At 43.7% G+C, this 27,236-nt stretch overlaps 2 protein-coding genes across 2 annotated transcripts in view; one reads left to right on the top strand and one right to left on the bottom strand.

Annotated features, from left to right (window-relative positions):
• CENPJ (centromere protein J) overlaps positions 1 to 3,084 on the top strand; it is a 28,489-nt gene extending 25,405 nt beyond the window's left edge. Inside the window, exons 14-17 of the mRNA XM_060234832.1 lie at positions 1,564 to 1,704; positions 1,787 to 1,871; positions 2,204 to 2,324; positions 2,768 to 3,084. Coding sequence (XP_060090815.1) covers positions 1,564 to 1,704; positions 1,787 to 1,871; positions 2,204 to 2,324; positions 2,768 to 2,981 — 561 coding nt within the window. The 3' untranslated portion in view covers positions 2,982 to 3,084. The remainder of the gene's footprint in view (positions 1 to 1,563; positions 1,705 to 1,786; positions 1,872 to 2,203; positions 2,325 to 2,767) is intronic.
• An 877-nt stretch (positions 3,085 to 3,961) lies between these two features.
• Positions 3,962 to 27,236, bottom strand: part of RNF17 (ring finger protein 17) — an 85,956-nt gene continuing 62,681 nt past the window's right edge. The window contains exons 25-37 of the mRNA XM_060234833.1: positions 23,888 to 23,994; positions 23,076 to 23,374; positions 21,139 to 21,302; positions 19,685 to 19,804; positions 18,472 to 18,552; positions 17,149 to 17,277; positions 9,916 to 9,972; positions 9,277 to 9,393; positions 7,511 to 7,670; positions 6,754 to 6,889; positions 5,535 to 5,724; positions 5,044 to 5,144; positions 3,962 to 4,141 (exon numbers count right to left, since the gene is read on the bottom strand). Coding sequence (XP_060090816.1) covers positions 5,049 to 5,144; positions 5,535 to 5,724; positions 6,754 to 6,889; positions 7,511 to 7,670; positions 9,277 to 9,393; positions 9,916 to 9,972; positions 17,149 to 17,277; positions 18,472 to 18,552; positions 19,685 to 19,804; positions 21,139 to 21,302; positions 23,076 to 23,374; positions 23,888 to 23,994 — 1,656 coding nt within the window. The 3' untranslated portion in view covers positions 3,962 to 4,141; positions 5,044 to 5,048. The remainder of the gene's footprint in view (positions 4,142 to 5,043; positions 5,145 to 5,534; positions 5,725 to 6,753; positions 6,890 to 7,510; positions 7,671 to 9,276; positions 9,394 to 9,915; positions 9,973 to 17,148; positions 17,278 to 18,471; positions 18,553 to 19,684; positions 19,805 to 21,138; positions 21,303 to 23,075; positions 23,375 to 23,887; positions 23,995 to 27,236) is intronic.

The following is a 27,236-nucleotide window of genomic DNA, read 5'->3' on the forward strand; positions in this document are numbered from 1 at the left end:
GCATAAGAGATGGACAGGGGTGAGAAGCAAGCCCAAGGCTCATTACACCCTCAGTGTATAACCTACACCCCCCAGACCATGTCTAAAACCAGACCTCAGTGGATCTGTGAAGTTGTGCCTCGTACTCTGGATCTCATGGGGTGAATTTTCTTCCCTATGAAGATTAACTAGAAGCACGCTTTTTTTTTTTTGAGCAGGAATGCAGCTCCAGCTGGCTTGGTGTCAGGGGGTGTGGCCTAATATGCAAATGAGTTCCTGCTGAGCTTTTTCTACCAAAAAAGCCCTGGCTAGAAGTTACAGAAGTGTGTGTGCTTCTGGCTGTAGCTTTTAATTTATGCCTGGGGTTGCCAAAGTAGTGCCTGTGGCGGTCCAGATTTTTAAAAACACTGCATGTGAGCTGTCTGCTCTAGGTATGTGCACACAAAAAAATTCCAGTATTTTTCAAGCTCGGGTATACGAAACTTGAAAAATACTTGCATATTTCAGTATTTCCAAATCAGTAAAATATTGGGATTTGGGAAATAAGCCAGGGCTGCCGAATGTATTTGGCATACCTCCCCTCCCAGGGGTGGCCTGCCTCAGGAAGTGAAGGGAAGGTAGTAGTCCTTTTAAATCTATCTCCCAAGAAAGCCTGGCCTTCTTTAAACCTTTCTGCTTTGCCTCCCCCTCTACTTCAATTAAAAAGCAGGGATGCGGAGAAAGACTAAGCAACCAAAAAATACCAGATATCTCCCTTGTTCAATGGAAACAATGTACTGAATAACACAAATACTAGTGTTTTGTGTATTTTTCATGTAACACTTAAGGCAAAGAACTAAAATGTAGCGCACACTGTTGCCAGTGAATACAATGGTCAAAATACACAAACCAAAACACGAAGTTCCAATACAATTCAGGCTTCCACTATGTAAAGAATATTCAACACTCAAGAGTAGTATAAATATGAATTCTCCAAATGTGCATGAAGTAGGTTCTCAATGGAATTTCTATCACTATACTTCCTGTTTCAATAAATATCTTTATCAAGAGATGCACATATAAACAACTAACGCCTTTACTCTGAGGTTCTCAAAACTATGCATCAAGTTCAAAATATATATTTTAATGCTGTCTTATCTCTGGAGCCTTACAGCCTCTAACATTCAGGTCACAGCAGTATATTCTTTCTCCAGGCTAGAAGCTCTCAGAGCAGGGGAAAACAAAGAAGAGGGGTTTCAAGGCTTCCTTCCAGGGGACCAGGCTGATCAGCTTTCCCTGGGAGGAAGCCATTTAAACCCGACAAGCTGAAAGGCAAGCTCTGCTCCTCAGCTGTTAGGTTTAAATAGCCAGAGGTTTCAGAATAGCTGAAAGCTCCTGAATAAAAGCAGAATAAAATCAGATTTTACTCAGGCTCAGCTATATCGGTAGCCATATACAAACCTTTGATCTATATTCAGCTTACATAATGCCTGAAAAACAATAAGGTGTTTTTTGGGTTGGTTTCTGCCAAATACACACCTTGAAATGCTTCAACCTAGCAGGCTGCAGTAGTTAAGAAATGCTATTTTATTTTTCAAAACACAGGTTGAAAAGATTCTAAAGGATGGTAGCCACCTGATTTTCTTCCCTAATGGCACACGGAAAGAAGTGAGCTGTGACAGAAAGACCACCACCATAACCTTCTTCAATGGGGATATAAAACAAGTTCTAGAAGACCAACGAGTGGTAGGTGTCCAGCAAACTGTAACTCTGGTCTTTTATATGGCAAGATCCTTCTGTTAATGGCAGTCTTCTGAACTCTTTTCAGATATACTATTATGCAGATGCAAAGACTACCCAGACCACCTACCCCACAGGTTTAGAGATCCTACACTTCTCTAATGGGCAAATAGGTAAACACTATGAATCTCTCTCAAATTTACTATTTGTGCTACTTTAATGCTGACTCAGTGGTTTTTATATTGTTATACTCTAACCTACCTCATAGGGCTGTTAAGGTAAAATTGAGGGTTTTGAGGGGCAGGGAGAATATGTGTGAGCAGCCTAAGGACACACAGCAAGCAAATTAGGGTTTTGAACCTGGGTCTCCCAGATCCTAGTCCGACACTCTAACCACTCTCTCTTGCCTCTAGTGAACTTGTAATTTGTCCTGTATAAATGATGCTTCTAAAAACATTGTATGTGTGTGTCTGAACACTGATGTCCCATGTGATAATTTTTGCAGAAAAGTACTTTCCAGATGGAAGGAAAGAGATTGTGTTCCCTGATCAAACGGTAAAAAACATATTCCCAGATGGACAAGAAGAAAACATTTTCCCTGATGGCACTGTTATTCGCATTCAGCAGTAAGGTTTTACTTTAATTTATCCTGCTTCCAGTTGTATTCTAATACAAAACAACTCATTTTCAGAATAAACTGCGATGCTGCCAAATGCTGTAGACTTTGGTGGCTGCCTGCCTTTATGCTAGCTTTCCACTTGCTATTTGAAGGACTACTATGTAAGGGATTCAGGTCATAATTGTAAAGGTTGGACTTTTTACTCATGATTCTAATAGTAGGGAACTTCCCTGTGTTCAGCAGGATTACTGGACCCAAGCACTGAAACAAGGAAGACCCCAACTTTAGAAGTGCCTGCATCTCTAATTTAAAAAGAAGGTTCTGTTTATTTGGATGATGAATAGTCCTGTGGTAGCTGCATTCTGCTTTTATCATCACGTCACCTGCTTTTAGTAGAATTAGTGAGAAATTATGTTGAAACTTAAACACTGCTCATTTATTTTCATTAAGGGATGGAAGCAAGACTATAGAATTCAACAATGGTCAAGAAGAATTACACACGGCACACTTCAAAAGGCGCAAGTATCCTGATGGCACCACCAAAACCATATATGCTAATGGATGTCAAGAAACAAAATATGCCTCTGGTCGAGTAAGAGTCAAAGATAAAGATGGCAAAGTTATAATGGACACTTTCCCACAAATGACAGTCACATCCCATTGATTACATCCCATATTTTCTTACTAGCACTCCTTAAATCTATTTGCTGAAAAAATGTAAATATTCTCTATATTTGTATATAATAAAATATATTTGTTTTTCTCTCCATAACTCTAATTTGCTTTGAAGGGGGTGACATAAAGCAAAAGCTTTAAACCATTTAAGAGTTTTTCCCTGTTCATATTTATCTTTACAGCCCAATATGGGGAGATTATTATCCCCTGAAAGTCCTTTCTGAGAAGCAGTGTCCTGCACGCAACCCCAGGAAGTTCCCTCCCAGGATTCCTTTATCTATTGCCCACTGAGGCTCTGAACAAAATTACATATGTGTAAGTGGACGTTATTCATGTATTTGACTGTCGAGAAATACTCAACTCCCTTTCCCTGTTCTGCCTCTTCCTGGTGTCCCCTAATTCAAATGTTAAAGCCAAGTGCAAATAGAACATTCAGTGGAAACAAACAGCACTAATAGCGTACCCTCCTTAAAGCAGCTTTTCAAGCCAAAAAAGATTCACGGATTTTGTGTAACTCCTCAGAACGGATTGCACAAGATTTCCTGCAATATAACCTGCTCTTGCCCATGCAAAATGTTATGCAGCCATCTCCTCCCTCCGTAGCTAGGAAAACAACTGAGAACAAATCAGCTGCTAGGTTGGTTTCCTGAAAGCTTCAGATTGTGCACAAGTGGAGTATATGTTATTGTCGAATCTTATCAGCAATTCCAGTCTTTTTTTTTTGCATTCCTACCTGCACTACTAACGATAACAGTCAGACACAAGCCTGCGTGTGTAATTTATGAAACACCATATAGATGTATAATTTATGAGTGTTCCTATTTCATTTTACACCCGTAACTTCTCCAACCTCTACCAGCAAAGGTGGGGGGGACTCTAATCTTCCTTACTCATCTTCTACCTGACTGTGTGTGTTATTGGGAAAGACAATTTGACAGACAGTAAGAAACGAATTTGAATGCAAGCTAATTTTTCAATGCAAGAAGTTTTTTTATTACTTAACTTTCTACACTGTAAACAAAAAAGGCACTTCCTTCAGTGTTTGTAAATGAAGTCTTCAAAAGCACTCCCATGCTATAGCATTTTTTTTTAACTCAACAGAACAACTTCTTGAGGCAGGATTCTTGTTTTTGTCAACAGGTTTGTTATCTGAAACAAAATTTAAGTTTAGAGCCAACAATGCACAGAAATGTTATGAGTTTTCCCCAAAGCAAATCAATTTTTAAAACTTCCTTGAAAAAACATCTTATTTTCTGTTCCTCTAATTTTCCACTGTGTGCTTCAGTCTTCTTGACCACCCTTGTTTTTTACATACCCTCTCCCTAAAAGCAGCACATAAGCTGAGTCAAGGCTTCTGAAGGCACAGCTCCAGAAAGTATCTGTGAACATATGTAGAGTACCCCCCACCCCCAGTAACCCCAACCAAACAGTTAATCTCTGGAACAAACTCCCCTGGTCAAAAGATGAGTCTTCATCATGCATCTGCAAATTAAGCACTTTGTCAAAGGTGATTAGGATGCTCAATTTAAAAGCAGAGCCCTCCTTTCAACGGCATAATTCAGATCTGGTTCTCTTTTCTACCTAGTCTCTTTACTACTTAATCTGTGTCCACGATTTAAGCCAACAAGACACCTTATAATGCTGTCAACTCTTCCTTCTATGAGCATGGCTGAATGCAAGATGGCCATATTATTAGCCTAGTTTTGGCTAAAACCACATAGGTTTGTCACTGTTGTAAACATTTTCCTAAGTTCCTTGCATGAATCCGCAAAGTGGTTCACAAAAAAGATTAATAAAGTATCATGTAAGACGAAATAGTTTTGAGTCCAGTAGCTTCTTTTAAGACCAACATAATTTTATTCCGACTATAAACGTGTGTACATGCACATAAAAGCTTGTGTCAGGAATAAAACTGTTGGTCTTAAAGGAGACACTAAACTCAAACTTCATTTTGCTGCTAGCACCTGAACAATAAGATGAAGCCATCTATTTAGTGCACACATGTAAGGCCTTATAGTCAGCAAAATGCCGTAACACTTAAGCATACTTACTTGTGTCACTGACTTAACGCAGCCAATCCCATTTCTACAAGCTTCATGTGAACTAGGCATCCATTGTTATACAAAAACACAGTATGATCTGGTGAGTGAGTCTAAAAGTAAGACATAGGGCTATGTCAAAAGGTAAACAGTTCCCTGGATCCCATAGGAGAAATACAAAGAAAGCATCTTTAAAACCAATGAGTGCTAACATTTTAAGCATGTTTTAAGTTTAATATATATATATTTGTGTTTGTGTTCTTTATAAAATTTATATCTCTGCTACCTAATCTTAAATAGGTACACACATGGCCTGGCCCAGCATGGTTCGGTCCAACCCAACATGGCCCGGACCAACAAGGTCTCATTTATGTTAGATCTGGCCTTCATAACAAATGAGTTCAACAACCCTGCTATAAAGGTTAGAAGACCACCCTGAAGCATCCATTAACAGGATGAAGGGGAAAAGCTTAGAACAGAATGAGAAGGATAAACAATCTTACCAGCAAGGAAGCCTGGAGACTTTTCCCTTGAACACAATCTATCATGGTCCACAATGCTTCTAAGCTCCATTCAGGACAGTAAGGAATTCTGTCAGTTTTTGAATCACATAAAGGAGGCTTAAATCCAGCCAACAAAACTTTGAATGCTTGAGCAGGATACTGCATAAGATTAGGAGGGATTTGACGTAACCTGAGAGAAAATTAACGTTGGCAAATAAAAATAAACATGGAGATCACCTACAAGTAATGGCCAGCCTAGACCACAGAAGTATTTCCAGTTTTACTCTGATATATTTATTTGTAAGGGTTACCACGTGCATTTAAATGCATGTTGAGGTGGGAAACTGCCACCTCAAGAATCTCAACAATTCCATGACCTGTGGCAATTAGAATGTTTACACTGTACTCCCAGGGAACATACAAGACATGCTAGGTAAGAATAAAGAACCACTGAGACCTACATTCTATTCACACAGTGGCCAACTAGCCAATTTGGTGTAGCAGTTAAATGCACAGACTCTTATCTGGGAGAACAGGGATTGATTCCCCACTTTCCCATGTCCACCTGCTGATGTGACCTTGAGTCAGTCACAAGTTCTCACAGAGCTGTTCCTCTCAAGAGCAGTTTCTTGTCAGAGCTCTCAGCTTCCACCTACCTCACAAGGTATCTGCTGTGGGGAGGGGGAAGGGAAAGGAAATTGTAAGCCACTCACACTCCTTCAGGTAGTGAAGGGTGGGGTATAAATCCAATCTCCTCTTCTACCTCTAGGAAACTCACAAGCAGGTTGACTGCATCCTCCCACCCATACTGCTGCATATAAATACTGCATATTGATATAAAGAGGCAAATTCTTGCCAGACATAACATCCCTCTGGAACATGGTAAGCCATGCCATACAGACCAGGCCCAACTTATAAGCAGTGTTCCCTTCTAAGCTGAGTTAATGTGAGCTAGCTCACAGTCTTTTAGGCCTCTGGCTTGCAGATTTTTGTTTTAGCTCAGGTAAAATGGCTGCAGAGCAAACTAATTTATGCAGTAGCTTACAACTTTAATGCCAGTAGCTCACAAAGTAAAATTTTTGTTCACAAGACTCCACAGCTTAGAGGGAGTATTCCTCACAAACTGTATTCAAAAGGTTACTGAAGGATGCCACATACATATTAGGCACAGACCAAGGCTGCTGGTAGGAGTTTAGCTATGAACAAAGTATAACCTTACCTGCTCGTGGGCAGCTTTTCTGTTGCTCCATAGTCAACGAACAGAACCATAATCAGGAGAGGATTAAATTCCTTAACAGAAAGGAGTTTTGCTCTGTACCATGAGCCATCAATGTACTGTGCAAGGCAAGGCATCTCTACAAAGAAGCAAATCCATCTTTAAAAAAACACCCATTGTCGATAAGGTTGCCTTAATTCATCGTCTAAACTCTAGCAAATTTATGTTCTGTTGAAGCGCAACTTCATGATGGGGGGAAAAGGACATTAAGAAATCCTCCAAATTGATTAGGAATGGCAGTTTTGCTCCATATGCTGTTCTGTAGAGGTATTGTTTCAATACTGCAAAACTACAGAACTAGCATTCTCTCTTTTCCAGTGGGATTGTCAGAAAGGAACAGGGTGCAAAGGAATAAAGGTAACAATTTTATACAGATATGCTTCTTGCTCCTCTCAGCAATATGAAGAATTTGGCTTATAAATACAGAGACAAGGAAACATAGTCCATTCCTGCCTGGCACACATGATATTTCAAGTGTTATTTTTATTTAACTGGTTTTAGCATATTATGAGGATGAAAATTCAAAATACCTTTGATTGGAAAACTGGCTTTTCATATTACCTGCATGCTATCAGAAGACAGAATTTATAAAATAGAATTGCTGTTTGCTCCAAGACTGCTTTGCAACATTTACCTTCTATTACAGAATACATAAAGGCAGATAGTGCAAGTATTTGATAGTTTCTAAGGAACAAAATACCATTTCGAAAATCAGTTAAACAGGGACAGGACTCAATGTTTTGATTCCACCAAGTCAAGGCTTCCTTGAGAGTTTTGCAGTCTGATTCCAAGCTGTTTCTACTGTCCTCTCTGTCAGCCTGCTGGATGGAATTCTCTGGCTGATCAAGACAAATGTATACCTGAAACAAATAAAACCCCAATCTCACTGAAAATTTAGCACTGTTAGCAATTGTGATTTCACAGAAAACATGCAGCTGATGACTGACAGAGCATTCGCCTCTCCCACAAATGGAATTTTATTTTATGTGTAGCCCTTCCTTCCTTCCCGTAGAACAGGCTCAGAGAAGGTTACATCATAGAAACAGACAATCAACAGTTAAAACCAGATTAAAATTATATAAAATCCAAAATTACAAAACTAGACACTGAAGGCTAAAAATGACAGATTCAGCCTCACAAACATGGCCTATTGTCCAGGTCCAGCAGGTCCTACAGCACTGGGATGGAATGAAAGGCAGACGGCCAATAACAGGTGATGTCCGCTGCCTCAACTTAAAGCCTGGTGAAGGAGCTTTGTTTTACAGGCCCTGTGGAACTGGAGTAGGTCTCACAGGGCGCAGATCTCCAAGGAGAGCTCATTCCACCAGGGAGGGGTCAGGGCCGAAAAGAAATGGGCCACAAGGTCTCCTGTTCTTCACTAACAGTGTGGGGTTAGAGAGTTGGGACATTCTCCTGATATGAACCTGACTAGAGATGCTTGTACATCCACCACTTGTGACTCGGCAGTGAATTTATCAAAGGCCTTGCAATCTGTTTGACACAAACAGGTTAGATGCAGCAGGGGATCAGAAGCTAAATCCAAGCTCATCCCCTATCAGCTGGAAGTTGCTTCTAATGATAGGGAAAACTTTTCTGGGTCTCAGTATTTCTGGAACTCACTGAAGCTCAAAACAAGATGAGATGGGGAGAATTAGAAGCCAACCCTGCTGATCACAGGATCAGCTAGAAGTTTAGCTAAGTTAAACCTGGGCCTCCTAGATCCTAGTCCAACACATCAAATTGGCTTTCATCTCCTACTCCAGGAAACTGGTACCTTCCAGTAAGGCTGAGATCGCAAATGGTGAGTGGGTAGATTCAGAAGCTTCTGCTCCTCACCCACAAATATCACAATGTCCAAAAAGAGATCCATGTCAGAGATCAGAAGCGGATTACATCAAACGTTAATTCTGTTATATCCATTCTACTCAACCCTACAACTTAACTTATAGCTTATCTCACACATTAGTTACATAGAACAGGGTACAATTCTGCAAGAGGCAAATCTTAGCATTACAGCACAGTACAGCATAAGCTATTTTCTTCAGATATGATTCACATACACCTTACATGTTTCCTCATATATCACACGTTTCCTCATATATTACATATGTCATTGTTGGGTCTGTCCTATCAGGATTCACTTCTATTGTAATTCAAATTCAGTAAATTGTATTCACACCACCCAGCCAAGTATCTCTAAATGATCAGACTGCTTTCTTCTCATCTATCTTAAACTACAGTTAATTTAGTGTATACTTTGTGAGAGACTGTTTTGCATAACTAATATGTTAAAAATATGAATTAATGCAAATTACCAAACCTAGTAAAATTTTACTGATCTTGTCTTTTACAACGTCAAAGAAAACAGCATTTTATTAACACATCCTCCAATGCATTTCTGTAAAATAAGCAATTAAATATTGGCATAATGCGAAAATAGTCACTTGATGTATTTAATAATAATACCTCATTTGGCAACACAATGTGTGTTACTTTAACTGGAAAGAGTGCTCCAAGAATAGGCAGAGGCGGGAAAGTGTATGGAGGAAGATGAGGGGTGTCTATTTCAGACAACAGCAATTCCTAGAACAAATGAAGAATTAAGAAGCCTTCAGGACTTCAGACACACTTAGGTAGAAGCACAATATGTGCCCACATTCCCAAACTTCCTAGGTCTGCACTTGTTAACTATTTTGCACCATGTTAACAATGATAACACAGGTACTATTCCATGGAACAGTCACTATCAGAATCAATGTATTATCTAGGCAGAAAATTACATTTCTTCACCTTTTAAGGTAACAATGTTTTACAGGAAAAATTATTCCATGAAGACAGAAATGCTACCTTGAGAACTGATGTCTGGGATTCTTCCTAACTTATGCTGCTCAGTCTTCTTGGTAAAGGTCCTTAACTGCTTTATGCCCACCCAAACAGAAAAGCACACAGTCCAGACTGACTGCTGCTATCGAAGAAATAAACTAAAGAAGATCATGCTGTTAACTAGCTCTGGAAAGTAAACAGGCACCTAACACAAATAGGATACAAATTACTGATGTAATAAACAGCTTAAAAAGCAAGAGTTCCCCAAGTATCAAACTTTACCTCATAACTAATTTCACAGTTTTCTTCCAAAGGCTCCTCGCTGCATTCTGCTATATTCTAAACAAGCAAAGTTTGTTACATTATTGCTAAGGTCTACACAAACACTTTCAAGTTAATTCATAAAGCAGAGGTCAGTTTCTTCAAGGATGCCTTTCCCTCATCTTTTTGATATTGCAGCCCTGCATTCTGAAAAATGCTCTAAAACTAGCACAAAGAAATCCTTTGAGATAAAGCTATTTTCCATGTCTTGCAAAGTCCAGAGGAATAAGAACTAGTCTGATATACAGAACTGACTTGTCCAGAAGACAGTCTTGCTCTCTCCAAGATCCACATGAGTGGTGGTGACTGACTTGTTCTCCATCACCTGACTTGAAAGAGAGGCTTAAGAATCACAATACTGAGGTTTCATTGAGACCTTCTTGCATAGGACTACTAAGGTGTCAAGATTTTCTCTTTCAAACACAGGAGGGTAAATGGATTCAGTTACAACGACCACCCACACCTTAATCAGGGCTCTTGTTAATCTGGATTCAAAATAGTGAGAGCCATTTGGTTGGCTTACCACAGCAACAACTGACAATGTTTTCTAAAACTAGTTCTCCCAATTCAGGCCATATTCCACTACAGGTAATTTGGACCATCGCTTTTTCCAGATTTGTAAAAGATGCTCTGGATTTAGCAAGGCATTACCTGATTTTTATCCCACCTTATCCTTCAAGGAGCTTATAGTAGCACATACAGTTCTTCCCTTGCAACCACTTTTCAAGGTATGCACATTTAGGAAACTAAGTTTTGTGACTTAGCAGAGATTTGAATACTACCTTTTCCAGACCAAGTACAACACTAACCATGTAAGGCCATAACCAGCTTTCCAATAATCTCTCTGATGTGCCAAATGTTTGGTTATAGCGGTTGAGAAATTTCACTCAAACCTAGAAGACCCATGTGCCCACTCTGCCATAGAAAAGCTCACTGGGTGACCTTAGGCCTGTCACATGGTCTCAGTCCAACCTACCTCAAAGGACTGTTGTGGGGATAAAACAAGAGAGGAAAACAATGTAAAACCACTTTGGGGTTCTCACTGGGCTGAATAGTCATTATAAATGAAGTACATGAATAAGACAGGTTGCTTACCTGTAACTGTAGATCTTCGAGTGGTCATCTGTGCATTCACACTCATGGGATAGAGCGCCTGCGCCGATCCCCGAATCGGTATCTGAAAAGCCCGGGATTTTTCTGCGCTTGGCGCCAATGGGCATGCGCAGGCGTCCCAGTATGCATGCTCACCGGTGCCAGCACGGGGATCCCGCCAGTTCCTTCCTGACCGCTGGAAGCTCCTACTGGAGAGAGACCGTCAGCAGTGGGGAAGGAGGGCGGGTAGTGTGAATGCACAGATGACCACTCAAAGATCTACAGTTACAGGTAAGCAACCTGTCTAAATTCTTCGTGGTCTCTGTGCTTCACACTCATGGGAGACTAGCAAGCAAGACATACCTGGAGGCGGGAAGATGGTCAACCGGAAGAAACAACTTGCAACAGCGCAGTTCCCAACCTAGTCCTCTGCTGAGCATGCACATCCAGCGTGTAGTGCTTCATGAAGGCATGCGGAGAAGACCAGGTGGCAGCCTTGCAGACATCAGAAAGGGACACACCTCTGAGGAATGCCACCGACGTGGCCATCGCTCTTGTGAAGTGTCCACAAACAGGTCCAGGTAACGGCTTCTTTGCCAACAAATAACAGAGTTTAATCGTCTCAGCCATTTTGAGAGCCTCTGAGACGAAATCCTGGAACCTATCTTGGGAGCAGCATATGAAACAAAAAGCTGCTTGTCCTTACGAAAACCCTTTGAACGGTTCAAATAAAACAGCAAAGCATGCTTAATGTCCAGAGCATGCAACCTACGTTCCTCGTCCGAGGAAGGGCTAGGGTAAAAAGTGGGCAACCAAACTTCTAAATTGAGGTGGAACTGAGAGACCACCTTTGGAAGAAAACTAATGTCCGGCACCAGGGAAACCCCAGCCTCTCGAAAAACAAGATAAGGATAATCACAACGCATCGCTGTGAGCTCCCCAACACGACATGCTGATGTGATGGCAACCAAAAATGCAGTCTTCCATGACAAGAGCTGCAAAGAGCACGTGGCCAGTGGCTCAAAAGGGCGACGAGTTAGTTTGTCCAGCACTAACGTCAAGTCCCACAACTGTGGGGGTGATCTTGATGGTGGGTGCAGCCTAAACAACCCCTTCAAAAATCTTTTGGACTGAGGGTGTGCGAAAACGGAGTAACCCTCCACCGGATCATGGAAGGCAGATATTGCCGCCAAATAAACTTTGATGGAGGAGAAAACCAGGCCTGCATCCACTAGGGACAACAAAAAATCAAAAATTGCCGACAATCCCACCCTGGCTAGGTGAGACCGAAGGGTCAACTAAAAACTCAGTAAATTTCTGCCACTTCCTGTCATAGGAAGCGCGGGTGGATGGTTTTCTGCTGTTCATGAGGACTTGCTGGACCCTGTCAGAAAACCCTACTGGTCAATGAACCACACTGTCAGCTTCAGATGGGGCACGTTGTGATGGAATACATGCCCGCCCTGAGCTGACAGAAGATCTGGTTCTGCCGGGAACTGGTAGAAGACCCTCCTTGACAGTTGGAGCAGGATCGAGAACCAGTTCTGGCGAGGCCACCAGGGAGTCACCAGGATGCAGCATGGTCTCTCCCTTGCTATTTTGTTGACCACCTTCGTCAACAACGGCAGAGGTGGGAACATGTAGAGAAACCGGCCCTCCCAAGGAAGCAGGAGCCCGTCTCCCAGAGAGGCTGGATCCGCTCCCCCCTGGAACAGAACATGGGGCATTTCTTGTTCTCGGCCGTGGCGAAGACATCCAGCTGCAGGTACCCCCAAAGCTGGAATACAGGCTTCAGAAAACACCACTGCAGTTCTCACTTGTGTGGGGAAGCCCCACCCCTGCTGAGGGAGTCTTCCTGAATGTTGAGGACCCCCGGAAGGTGTGCCGCCTTCACAAAGATGTTGTACTGGAGACACTCCAACCAGAGATTCATCGCCAATGCGCAAAGCCAACGCGACACTGTCCCTCCCTGCCTGTTAATGTAGCACAGGGCAGTGGTATTGTCCGTAAGCAGTGCTACTGTCTTCCCCACCACTAAGGGGCGGAAAGAGCGTAGGGCAAAGTGAACCGCCAGCAGTTCTAGGTAGTTTATGTGGGACTGAGTCAGTTTTGGCGGCCACTGCCCCCCCATACACAGGCCTTCCATGTGGGCCCCCCAACCCCACAAGGAAGCATCCATGGTGAGAGTCACAGTGGGAGTCGGGAGATGAAAGGGAGCTCCATGGCAGATGTTGTTCTCTGACTCCCACCACTGTAGCGTCTGAAGAATCCCAGATGGGATGGTGAACCTCTTTCCAGGTGAGTCTCTGAGTGGGCGAAACTGGCGAAGTAACCACAACTGTAGGCCTCTCATTCTCAGTTTTGCGAAAAGTAGCACGCTTGTCGTCGCCGCCGCCATCAGCCCCAGCATCCGCTGAAGCTGCTGTGCTGTGCCCCACTTTCGCCTCTGAAGCAGTTGTACCAGACCGACAATGTCCTTTGCCCTCTGAGAGGGCAGGTATGCACGATGCTGGTTCGTATCCAGCAAAGCCTTTATGAACTGCACTGTCCTTAACGGAGTAAGGTGAGATTTCTCCAAATTGACCTGCAACCCCCAAGGTGTCGAGAAGACGTAGAGTGATGGCAATGTGCATTGAAAAACTTTCCCTCGACTTCGCCACAAGGAGCCAGTCGTCGATGTATGGAAAAACGACGACTCCCTGGAGACGGAGATGGGCAGCCACAACGCTCATCATCTTCGTAAACACCAAGGTGCAGTGGACAGGCTGAACGGAAGGGCTTTGAACTGGAAGTGCTGGGAACCCACTGCAAACCTGAGGAAACGCCTGAACGCCGGATGGATGCTGACAAGGAAGTAGGCGTCTTTGAGGTCCAGGGTCGCCATCCAGTCCCCTTGATTGATGAGGGGCAGGATTCTTTGCAGCGTGGACATTCTGAACTTCTGGTACAGAATAAATTTGTTCAGATTCCGAAGATCCATAATTGGTCTTAAGCCACCGTCCCTCTTGGGGACCAGGAAGTAGCAAGAGTAAAAACCTCCCATCCTGGCCATTGTCGGAACTCTCTCTATGGCTTGTTTCTGTAGGAGGATGTTCACCTCCGCCAGCAGAGGTGGGGAAGGGGGAGTGGTGATCACCACGGATTGGTTCGGAATCTGAGCAAACTCTATTTTGTAGCCCTCTTGTATAATGGACAAAGCCCACCTGTCTGTAGAGATCAACTCCCAGGCAGGTAGGAAAGGGCGGAGGCGGATAGATGTTGAAGTAGGGGCGATGATGCGTGCCACGAGAAAGTCAAAGGCCCTGCTTTTGAGGGCGAGCACCCTTGGATTTGCCAGTGGCCTGAGAATCATAGTGGTTCCTGTTGTTGCCTGAGTACGATGGTCTGTCAGGCTGGGTGGAGTGAGGACGCCACTGCTGTTCAGTCGAAAACTTTTGGTAAGGCTTCTTGGCTCACAGTTTGTGCCACTGCTTTGCCTTAGGGGCCCTGGAGGTGGCCTGCACACCCAGGTTCCTGGAGGTCTTCAGGCTCTTATCTATTTCCTGCAGTGCATTGTCTGTGGTAGTGCTAAACAGGCCATCCCCCTCGAAGGGCAAGTCCTTAACAAAAGCCCTAGTGTCCTGCTGCAGGGCTGTTGATCGTAGCCAGGAGTGCCGACGAATGCACACAGCGGACGTGATTGCCTTTGCCGACATGTCCACCATGTGCTTTGCTGCAGCCAATTGTTGCTTGGCCACAGCAAAGCCTTCTTTCTGCAGCTTCCTGGCAGCAGCCTTTTTGTCCTCGCTCAGGGAAGAGAGGAGAGGAGTGAGTTGTTCCCATACGGAGTACTGGTATCTAGCCATGCAAGCCGCATAGTTAGATACCCTTTACTCCTAGGGCCCCTGCAGAGTATACCTTTCTCCCCATATTGTCCAGCTTCTTTCCCTTCTTATCTGGTGGGGATGAGTGGACTTTTCGTGCCTTGGAGGAAGAAGAGATGACCACTGAGTTCGGTTTCGGATGGGTGAAAAAGAACTCAGCACCCATCTCCTGGACCCTGTACATATGGTCCAGCCTTCTGGATGACACTGGAGTCAAAGATGGTTTCTTCCAGGGCTCCTTGACTGCCTGCAGAATCACTTTGGTGATCGGCAAAGCGACTGCTGTGGATGTGTCCCTTTGCATAATGTCAAAGACATCATCATCCACGACGGGTTGTGGTTGCGTCACAGGCAGGGAGAGGGAGGTTGCCATCCTCTTCACTAGGTCGCCATAGGACTTCAGGTCCTCCGATGGCGAAATCGGAAGATCTTCGGTCGTCTGGGACCTTGGCGAAGGCTTCAAAGCACCTTCCTGGGTGTCGGCACCGCTCTCAGAGTCTGATGAAAAGGACTCCCGGTGAACGGAGTGCTCAGAGAGGATCGGCGTCAATTCCCGGATCGGCGAGCGGATCGACGTCAATGGTCGCTGACGAGTCTCAGCCGCTGAGGTAGTGCGCCTCTCTGGAGGGATCGATGCCGATGGTCTTCGGGAATGGTGCGACAGCCTCGACATACAGGATGCCGACTGTTGATCCCATTCCGCAAACTCCCTTGGTGGATACCACTGATAAGGAGGGTAAGGATAGGGATAGGTGGGCGGCACTGACGCTGCTCCCACGATGGTAGCGGTGGGAAACGGTGTGGTGCCATGGAGGGCTCTAGCTCCCGTCTGCCTCTGGGTTCCATCGGGGGAGATGGATCCATTGGCACCGAAGCCTCCACTTCTGAGATCGACCCGCTCCTACTGCGACCTGGATGACGAGGATCGCCGGGTGAGGTCGATCTCCTGCTCAGACATCGAGAGACGGTGTTGTTGAGTACTACCTCTCGATGCCGATGGACTGTGGCATGGGAACGCCGGGATCTTCCTCGGCGAAGCAGTCGGTGCCGAAACGTCGCGTGAGGGCGATGGAGTGCGGGGCCCTCTTCCGCTTCTCCTTGGCCTTCTTCGGGGCAGATGCTCGGGTCCCCAAGTCATCCTGATGCTTCTTAGTGGGCGTTTCCACTGATCCGTCATGGGATCGTTTTGTGGAGGAGCCTCGCTTGATCAGCATTTCGATCACGATCGGGGTCACATTGGCCGATGTGATCGTCGAGGCCGGAGTGTCTGCCATGGTCGATGCCAACGGGCCTGATGCCGATTTTTGAGGGCGGAGTACCGATTCGGTTAGAGCAGCTGAAAGCCACGCCGCCCGGTTCTTCCTCGTTTGCTTGGAGAAGCGGAGGCAATGTGGGCAGGACTCCACACGGTGCACTTCACCCAAGCAGAGAAGACACAGAGAATGGCCGTCTGGGGGGGCAATCTTCTTCCCACAGGAGCGGCAGTGTTTGAAACCCCCCCAGCGACTTTCCATAGATTCCAGTCACCAAAAACCCACTTGGAGTCCTCTGAGGGGAAAAAACTTTGGGGGAAAACAAATGGGGGGAAAGGCCCTGGAGGGCAGTCCAACAAACACATAAACTTTTTTTTTTAATCTAAACTAACTACCTAACTATCTACTCTAAGAAAAACAACAAATGGGCTATTTACAACGATAAAGGCAAAAAGACCAATATCTCACTGACCAGGGACACGAAAGGCAAACCTCTCCGCGCAGCGGTCAGAAAGGAACTGGCGGGATCCCCGCGCTGGTGCCAGTGAGCATGCGTACTGGGACGCTTGCGCATGCCCACTGGCGCACAGCGCGGAAAAATCCCGGGCTTTTCAGATACCGATTCGGGGATCAGCGCAGGTGCTCTATCCCATGAGTGTGAAGCACAGAGACCACGAAGAAGATAAGGTGGGTTGTTCCCCTAAGGGATAACTGAAATTACTGCTTTAGTCACCTGATCAATTGGATTGTTGTAGTAACTTTATTATATATTCATTTTAAATTTTTTAATGCTTTTATTATATTGTATATTGCATATTGCCCAGAGACCTGCAATAGCAGGGATTGGGCAATTCCTAAGTCTAATAAAATAAATGAATTATAAAAATAAAGCAATCGTTGAAAAAAAATGACATGGAATTATAATCCAAAGTAACACTCCTGTATTATATTCTACACTATTCTTAAAAACTGACAAAAATAGTTACCAGTTTGGGTATATCACCGTCTTCCTCTTCAGCGATGCAATGTTTGTGGTATGCCATGAAGGAAGAAAGTGACATCCCACTAAAGAACAGTTTAACAGATATATTTCCCCATGGCTGATCTGATAGTTTCTGTTTAAAAAGGCAAGCAAAATGATACTGTATCACGTTTTCTATCCTTATAATTATGTAAAATGCTATACAGAACACACACACACTCATGTTAACATCTCTGGGCTTCTTTCAAGTGTCCATTCATCTTCTGCCAGGGCCTTCTCAGTTGTTGCCCCATTTATCTTCTGCCAGGACCTTCTCAGTTGTTACTCCTGACCTTTGGAAACAGCTTCTCAATAAGGCTACGTTCTGTGGCATCTTCCTGTGTTCTGCAGGGCAGACTGCACAGAGACCACGAAGATGATGTTTGGGATCCTGGTTTTGCGAATTAAGGATGAGTTGGAAGCACAGAGCAACGGCCTCCTAAGAGTATGTCAGGTAGTATAAATCTGTGCCAACAGCAGTGACAGGCAAATCTCATCTCAGAAGCTAAGCAGAGTCAACTGTGCTTAGTGCTTAGAATACCCAGTTGGGAGGTGGGGGGCAGGCTTATTCAACCACTTCCCTGAATATCCTCCAGGCCCACAAGTAGGGGTCAGTCACCAGAGGTTGACATGACTTCCAGATGCATGCACACATACACACACACACAAATATGTGCCAACAGCAGGGACAGAAGGCACTGGCTGACCTCCAAGTGAGGTGCTGGTTTGTGAAGGGGGACAAATGAACACATCTGGTTACCAAGAAGTGAAACAATGGATCATAGAAGACAGAGAGAGGCATACATCCATGTATATGTCCTGTTTATGTAATATTTAAGATAGGATCTTAGATGAAAAGAGCAAACTTCCCTTTCTTTGCCCAAGGCTTAACCTGGAACAGTTACTAGAGACTGGACAGGACAGGTACCTTGGAAAATGGAGAGCAGAAAGGAAGGAACCAGATGGCAGAGAATTCAGCTTCCATCATCCACATCCCTTCGCATTAAAGCAAGATTCCCCATCATCTTTTCATATTTGAGTGCTGCAGATGCGTATTATAAATGCCCCCAAAATTTGGACCTGAAGAGCAACTTATCTAAACTATTTGCAGACTCATTCTTTTTCACTCTTGGATATGTGAAAAAGCACACTGGCAGAGTTAAGAGGAGTTTGGAAACAACTTTTTGACTCCTCCCTTCCGTGCTCATTCCCATGTATCTGTAAGCATCAGCTATAAGCAAGAGGAGGGAGCACCTTATACGCCAAGACAGTGTGTCTTCATGCTCACCTCAATATGTATCGACACAAGTCTCTTTGTAAGTAGTTCTTGGAGGAGCTCAACTGCATCCTGCTGCCAAGTACTTCCAACCTTGCGGATGAAAGAGGGAGAAAAAAATAAATACAACCTAAATCAGGATATATGGAAAACTAGGTCAAACTAACCTCAGCTAAGGCTGGCCCTATCAAAAAGGCAGAGTAGTTTTGGCATCATCCCTGGGTAATTAACACAACAGCTGTCAGCCAAGTGTCTTGCTAATCCCAGGGAAGGCTGGTTATGCCTACTTCTCCCCTCACCTCCTGTCTGAGAATGCTGTCCAGCCTGCTCCTACCACAAGGAAGCTAAGAAATCCAAGTGAGATTACACAAGCAAAAGAGGTGGAAACTAGTCAAAGGGTCAAGTGTTTTAAAAGTAAAAATTCTCTGGTTCCACCATCCCCATAGCCAGCCACTGCAGGCCTGTCTATTTTTTTTTAATGAAGACGGAACAATTTTTTCATTATTGTACAAAATTTAAGGCAAAAAATGATTCCTTTTCAAAAATCATCTACTGCAGATAAAACAACAGTACTGAGAAATCATAATATTTCCCCCCATATGCAATAATGAACCCCCTCCCCCACAAACTGCATTCACAAAAACAAAGAAATAGTGACTTTACTGACCCTTTTTTAAAAAATGACAAATTAACGACCAAGATGAAAAAGCCTGATGTTTGGTGACCATTTTCCACCTCTGAAACAGATTCCATGTACTCCATACACTAACCTTTAGCCACCAATTCTGCTCAAGAAAATCACATGGAGAGGACCCTAAACCAACTGCCTGAATTTCTAAGACGTGAGGCAAGCACGGTGGGCAAGTTCCCCCTCCTCATCACCATCACATGTAGATTCTCCATAGCTGCCAGTATGTCAAAGTAAATGAATAACAATGTGCAGAGCTATGTATTGGTAGGGTAAATACAGACCAACATGTTTTTCAGCAAATAACACACAGCTAGTTATTTATAAAATTGTTATACTGCAGTACTGGGTCCCATTATCTTACAGATGTTTCAGTAAAAATTTAGCTGAGTTTGCACCTCTGAGCCATTTCCAATCTGCAGGAATCCCAAAACACCTTGGCGCTTACAGCAGCAGAAAGGACCACAAGGTTGTTTCTTTAATCCACATGTACTACTCTGAGTTCCCAGTACATTCCAAAGAGTAATGTCTACTCACTGGTTTAGTTTTATGGAGCTGACAAGGTATGGAGAAAGGAGGTATATCAGCATACAAGACAGTTGGATAGAGATGACATTGAGGTATCTTTTCAATGTAACCAAAGTCTAAGTATCGTACCTATAAAAAAAGAACACAAAATATAAATGCTAGTTCAACAAACGTTTTTCTTAATGTAGTTCTATTCATTTTCTGAAAAGCATGTCAGCCATGGTCCAAAGCAGGGCCTGTTGATCGTTCACTATGCAGCTACTTCCCAGAATGACTGAAAAAGCTGTATTTTTAAAGAACCAGTTTCTTTTGTCTTTAAGGTAAAAGAAAATCTACACAAATGAAACACTGGATTTTTCATGAGCGTCTTTTGCAGTTTTGGAAGGTATCTTTCAGTGTGTTAACCCCCGCCCCTAGTCCATGCTCCTCAAGCAGGGCTATGCTGAAGATCTGCAGGATCCTTCCATTTCCAGTGGCAGCTGTATCCCCAAGTTCATGGCTTACAGCAGTGCAGAGTAAAAAATGAACATCAGTCTTTGTGAAATGAAAAGATTAAACGAAGGGGCAAGACTTCACTGTGTACAAAATACGGGTGACTCACTGGACTCTTTAGAACTTCTACAGGTATTTCTGAAGTTGCCTGAAAGAAGTTCTTGATTCCACAGGTGTGAATAGGAAGAATAACCAAGCCCACTGGTGAAGAACAGGTTTTATAAAGTACGCCCGTTTTAGCATCCCGCCGTCTGTACTCTTGAAAGTGAGATGTTATAGCATGCCCTACCAGGAATGTGTATGCCCTTGTGCAAGTGCAAAATTAATGGGCCAGTTTTACTGCACCGGCTATTTATTGCAATTTCATTATACCTTATTCCCCTACTTTGAAGCTCAAACAGCTGTAACACAGTGGCTTTCAAGCAGATAAGAATTGTAGATTTGTTTTCTTCTCCCTGACCAGGTAAAGTGCATACTTGATGAAGTCTATCATGGTTCTGTATTAATTTAATGAATTATATCTATTTTTATATAACACATGCAATTTTTAATGTGATGTTTCTGGTAAAATGTTTATTTCAGAGCTAAGTCTTTGCACTGTAATAAATAATACATTCATATAAAGAGAGAAGGGCCTGAAGTCACAGAATGAACTACTTAGCTATGTTCATGGATTACTTTTGTATGCCCTTCAGCATTCTCTGTGCCTAAAGTTTCTTCTTTTTATATATAAAAATGAGATAAAATCTATTCCATACCTCTCCATCCTACTTCGTATATTCCTTGCAACTCTTTAGCTTATATTTCAGTCAAAATTTTACACAGAACAAGGACAGAAATACCCCTTAATCTCTAATCAAGAAACAATGTATGGCCACTGCTACTCAAAGGAATATAACTTTTGTATCAGTGCCCTAAATGAAACCCACACGCATTACACAAATGAGCATGTCCTTAAAAACAAAACGTACCCTGATAGTGCCACTGCCAACTTCTGTCACTTCACCCCGATACCACAAAGTATCTGGACCTCTTACAACACAAGCCTCTCCCTGCTTCCAGCTGTAGGGTTCCAGAAGACCCAGACATTTGACGTTATTCTGTATATCGTTCATCATCTTGGATAATTGTTGTTCTAGTGTCAAATATTAAAGACAGAACATTATGATTATTATTCATGCACCCAATTCATCATTTTTAATGCCAACTTGCAAGCAATGTTCCCTCTAAGAGAGCCAGTTTGGTGTAGCAGTTAAGTGTGTGGACTCTTATCTGGGAGAACCGGGTTTGATTCCCCACTCCTCCACTTGCACTTGCTAGAATGGCCTTGGGTTAGCCACAGCTATTGCAGGACTTGTCCTTGAAAGGGCAGCTGCTGTGAGAGCCCTCTCAGCCCCACCCACCTCACAGGGTGTCTGTTGTGGGGGGAGAAGACATAGGAGATTGTAAACTGCAGAGTCTTGTGAGCAAAAACTCTACTTTGTGAGCTACTGGCATTAAAGTTGTGAGCGACTGGCATTAAAGTTGTGAACTACTGCATAAATTATTGTGCTCTAGGGCCATTTTTACTGAGCTAAGACAAAAATGTGTGAGCTGGAGGCTAAAAATCTGTGAGCTAGCTCACGCTAACTCAGCTTAGAGGGAACACTGCTTGCAAATAATTTGTACAATGGCTTACTGAGCATTTCATAGAACATAAAATTTTATTACATGTCTGTTACAAACCGCAACTCCAGATTACCATTCTTACAGAAGCAGGTGAAAGAAAAAGGGTGTGAGGGCTTCTTTCCTAATAACACCTAAGAATCTAATTAGATTAGTCTCGTGTTTGGGAGCCAATAGAAAATAACCCATGATACAATACACATTCAAGGTGAAAGATCCCCCCCTTTATCAATCTTTCAAAAGCAGCACATGCTAGCTATGGTCTGAGAAATACATAATGGTGATACTTCTTTCAGAAGTTACTAACTCTTCCCTAAGGCTTGCATATCAAGTTTCAAAAGCACATGGGGAGGGAAAACATTTTTTGATGTAATATTGGTTGCAAACGCCAAACATTTTCATCTGTGCTCACCAGAGGAGAAGCTACAGAAGAACTGAAATGTATTTTCATAACACTTCCAAGAAACAAAGTTAGGAGCCTTTAATATTTGGAAAGGATAAGCAGCCTTTGCGGTAAATAAGGTGAGGCAATTTTGTTTACCCTCCGGAGTCCATAAATTAGGACTTGGCAGCCAAGTTATTCTAGTGGGCAACAGGATTATTATCTTTGAGCACATAAAGAGTCTTTCTTTCCACAGCCTGGTTTCTCCCCACACAGAATCCCAGCTGAAAGGATAAATGGCCTGGCACCCATAGAGGCATAACATCCTGCCACTCTTTTTAGAAGTTCCTGCCAGTATTCCTTATGCACAACCCAAAAGTGAAACCAAACTACTGTTCAGCTCAGGCTTTGACATCAACCTATAGTACCATGACAGCAGAGAGTAAAGGATTAGCTCTTAAAGGGCAGAACCAAACCCGTATTTATCCCCTGAACAGCAAACCCTCCCTCACTCTGACAAAGGAACTGAAGAATAGAAGGGAAAGAATAGCAATGCAGTCTGCTGACATACAATTTCTGTTCAATTTAGGACCTAACCTCGTTAAAACGATGAACACAACACCCAAAGAGTTAATCTGAAAACCAGGAAAAAATACCTTAATACACTAAACAGTTTGACTGACTTCGGAAAAAAACCACAGCACATTTGAGGGGAAATTGGGTCGTGTTCTAAATTTAATACTAAAATTTTAAAAATGAGAATCACACTGTAGTTAAATAGCATGCCATTTTATTATATGAAGATACAACTTTCCATGATGGAACTTGTTCTAGTTATTTATCACTACCTTTTCTGTTTACCTTGTGACTTTGGTATAACATAAATGGTTCCATTGTCTGCAACACAGCTGACTACAGCACTGAACTGGTTCACACTAGGAATAGCTGGTGGTTTATATGTTACAACCGCTCTGGACAGATCCACAGATTTTTCTGATTCTTTTTCTTCACAATCTGTAATAGGAATATCAGCTTCTCTTTCTGGTGCCAAAGAGCTTAGCATATATCCTCCTATTGCATTAGAGTTGCTTATAACTGTATTTTCTTGCTTTACAGGGATTTCCTGCAGTTTCTCAGGTAATGCTCTAATTATGTCTGTTCTGTGCACACAGATAAAGATTCAACAAAAAAAGGTCAAATAAACTGATTCCTGTAAATATTTCAAATTCTATTTTTTAGACCTAGGTTTTTTCTTAACCCCCCCCAAATTCTTCACTCTGTTTCTCATTATGCAAAATGCATTAGGACTGATCTTGTATTCCTTTATTGTAGAACTGGTTTTGTCACATCTAGAAATTCTCAAGCCTGATTAGCATTCTTTAAACAGATTTCAGATGGACAAATTAACAAAACGATCAGGCACAGAAGCTGAAAATGATGAGAATTTCCTCTTGGAGCAAAATTTTTAGTTGCCTTTGTGAACAAGGTGGCTGGTCTTTGAAGACTATTAACTTCATTTGTCTATTCTGAAGTACTAAAATTTTCTAGAGGACAAGCCAGTAATATTCCCATAGGGAAGTCTCTTCTGGCAGAAGAGCAGTTGACTCTCTTGCCATGGATGGGAATATCCATACAGTTCAAGGACAAGTGGCAAGAACCTGAGTTATACATACCTTCTTTTTCTAAATGCCAAACCTTTTTTAATCATGTATTCTGAAACATCAGTGTATAATCCATCATCTTTGTGAAACATTTTCACAGGAAACGGTGAAGTATTTTCCTAGGAGAAAATATGAACTGTTACTGGTGTATTGGGTGTGTGTGTGGGGGGGGGCTGTATTCTTACTCTCTCCTGTTTTCCATCATGAGTGCAACAACTTACTAAACCACAAAACCACATCATGAGCAAGTGAGGAGCCCACAAGATGCATTGCAGAAGGATCCCATCTCACCCCCCACCCCAACCATCAAGCCTGGTGCAGCTCCAGGCCCTGCTGCCCAACTTAGAGCCTGGCTACAGCAGTAGCAGCAAGGAGCATCTGGCACTGGGCTTGGAGTTGCTCCTGCTGCATGCTGCTGTCAGCTCTCGAGAATGAAGATATTAAAATAACCAATTTTTCCGGGAACTATTTAAATCCTCCAATTTTTAAAAAACTATTTCAGGTTTGCCTGCAAAGATGTGTTTCCTCTAAAGTTTGCAGGACAATTTTAATGCCAGCGTGGCCCTTATCCATGGATTTAGATATCCACAGATGAGAGATACACATTGCTATTAAATATTTATTGGATTTTTATCCTGCCTTTCCTGCATGCGGGGCTCACAGTGGTTCACACAATTAGAAACACACACAACAATAATACGTTTCACAGTTATGCAACAGAATAATTATATCAAGATGGCCCATAAACATAGGAGCATATGCTCCTGTAGGTCTATAAAACGCCTAACATTTAAACAACAGGCAGTGGACAATCACAGCTACACCCATCACTGAACATATCAGGGCAGTGAGTACAGCAGGGGAGGCCAGAATAAATACCCATCATCACTCGAAAACCCAGCAGAACATCTTCATTTTACAGGCTTTGTGGGACTGAAGCAGACCCTGCAGGGCCCTGATCTCACCTAGGAGAGTGTTCCAACAGGCAGGAGCCAGAGCTGAAATGACTTGGGTTGAGGCTAAACAGATCTCCTTAGGGCTGGGGACCACCAGCAGCTGTTGTTCCAATGAGTGTAAAGCTCTTTAATGGTCACAGCAGGTGAAGCAATCCTGCAGATATGTAGGTCAATGCCATAACCTTGAACTGAGAGAGCCAATGCAGCTGGTGGAGCACTGGTTGGGTATGTGTTCTAAAAGGCAAAGGCATTTTGCAGCAGTTGGAATTTCTGAGTCAACCTCAAGGACAGCCCAGCAAAGAAAGAGTTACAGTAATCTAGCCTGCAAATGATTGTTGTTGAATTGCATAGCTCGCTGTGGCTAGGTCATGAGAAGATAAGGAACCAGTTGCCTAACCAGCTGGAGATGGTAAAAAGCTGTTCTGACAGTGGCTGTGACTTGGGCCTCCGGAGCAAGTGAGGCATCCAAGATCACACCTAGACTCTCATTGTTGGTGTGTCAATAGCACCCTGAGGTTTGGGAGCTGGATCCCTAAATCCACCCCTCCGCAACTCAGAGGACCTCCATCTTTGATGGATTTCATTTTAGGTGTCTCTGCTGCAACCAGCCAGCCACGGCTTCTAATGCTTTGACCAGAATCCCCTGGGGCTGTGTCTGGATGGTACCCAGCTGTATCTGTTGATAGATGGCCATCAGCATACTGGTAAAAACTCAGACCAAACTCCCAGACCAACTGAACAAGGGCATGCATGTAGATGTTTAATAAAAACAGGTTGCTTAGCTGTAACTGATGATCTCTGAGTGGTCATCTGTACATTCACACTGATGGGATATAGTACGCCTGCAACGATCCCGATCGGTACTTCAAAGCCTAAGAAAAAAGGATTTTTGCACCCATCCCATCGGGCATGCGCGGCTTTCCACCACACATGCCCACTAGGATTGACCGCTGTAAGTTCATGAGAACTAACAGCAGAGGGGAAGGAGGGCGAGTATTGTGAATGCACAGATGACCACTCGAAGATCATCAGTTACAGGTAAGCAACCTGTTTATCTTCTTTGTGGTCTCTATGCTTCACACAGATGAGAGACTAGCAAGCCATAAGACCTACCTGGAGGCGGATGCTGGAACGGTGCTCAGGAAATCGCTGCTTGCGGCACTGCCACACCCACTGCAGCATGCTGGCGCCTTCTAACGTCCAGAGCTTAGTGCCGCATAAAGGTGTGCGGCGTAGCCCACATGGCTGCTTGGCAGACTTCCTGTAAGGGCACTCCCTGGAGAAACGCTGTAGAGGACGCCACCACCCTGGTGGAGTGTGCTCGCACAGGTCCTGGTAGAGGCCATTTACCTAGCAGGTAACAAGTCCGTATGGCCTCAACAATCCATTTTGATAGGCTCTGGGAGGAAATATCTTGCTCAAGCGAGCCGGAAGCATAGGAAACAAAAAGCAAAGTGGGTCTCCTGGATCCCTTGGTACGATGGAGGTAAAAGGAGTGTGCCCGCCGGACATCTAAGGTATGCAGGCGATGCTCCTCTGCCATTGCAGGATTAGGGGGAAAAATGGGCAGATTGATGTCTGCAGATAGGTGGAAGGCTGACACCACCGAAGGAAGAAAGTTCAAGTCGAGGATCAGGTGGACCCTGCTCTCCAAAAACGAGATATGAGGTGGATCACAACGAAGAGCTCTAAGCTCCCCCACCCTTCTGGAAGAGGTGATTGCGACGAGGAAGGCAGTCTTCCAGGCCAGGAGGTGAGGAGAGGAATTTGCCATAGGTTCGAAGGGAGGCAGAGTGAGGCGCCAATGCACCAGTAGTTGGGCATCTATGTGCTGGTACAAGACCCCTCAGGAATTTCTTGACTGACAGGTGAGCAAAAACTGAGATACCGTTGACTAGGTTGTGGGTGGCTGAGATAGCTGCCAAATATTCTCACAGAGAGGAAAGGGCAAGTCCTCTATCTAGTAGAGCAAAGAGGAAGCTAAATACCGGCAGCAGAGGCGGGTCCTGGAGGGAGGCCGGCAGTGTGGTCCTGTGGTTCAGGAAGGCTTTCCACTTGCCCTTGTAGGACGCCTGCTATTTAGGAGAAAGTGGTCCATACGCTCTTGGAGAGACATCATGGAAGCTGCCACACCATGAGTTTCAGGAAATGTAATATGTCTGCTAACTTTTCCCAGAGGGCATATTGATACCTGGCCATATAGGCCTCGCAGTTTGCTGTCTTGATCCCCAAGGCACCTGCAGAGTATACCTTGCAGCCGCCGAGTCGAGTTTCTTCCCCCTCATCAGGAGGAGTAGAATGCGTGCGCTTACTCTTTGACGAGGAAGAGACCACAACTGAGTTAGGTCTGGGGTGATTGAAGAGAAATGAGAACTCTGCTTCCTGCGTCTTATACATACGGTCCG

Source organism: Heteronotia binoei, chromosome 3 (assembly GCF_032191835.1).
Source record: "Heteronotia binoei isolate CCM8104 ecotype False Entrance Well chromosome 3, APGP_CSIRO_Hbin_v1, whole genome shotgun sequence".
Taxonomy (NCBI): Eukaryota; Metazoa; Chordata; class Lepidosauria; order Squamata; family Gekkonidae; genus Heteronotia; species Heteronotia binoei.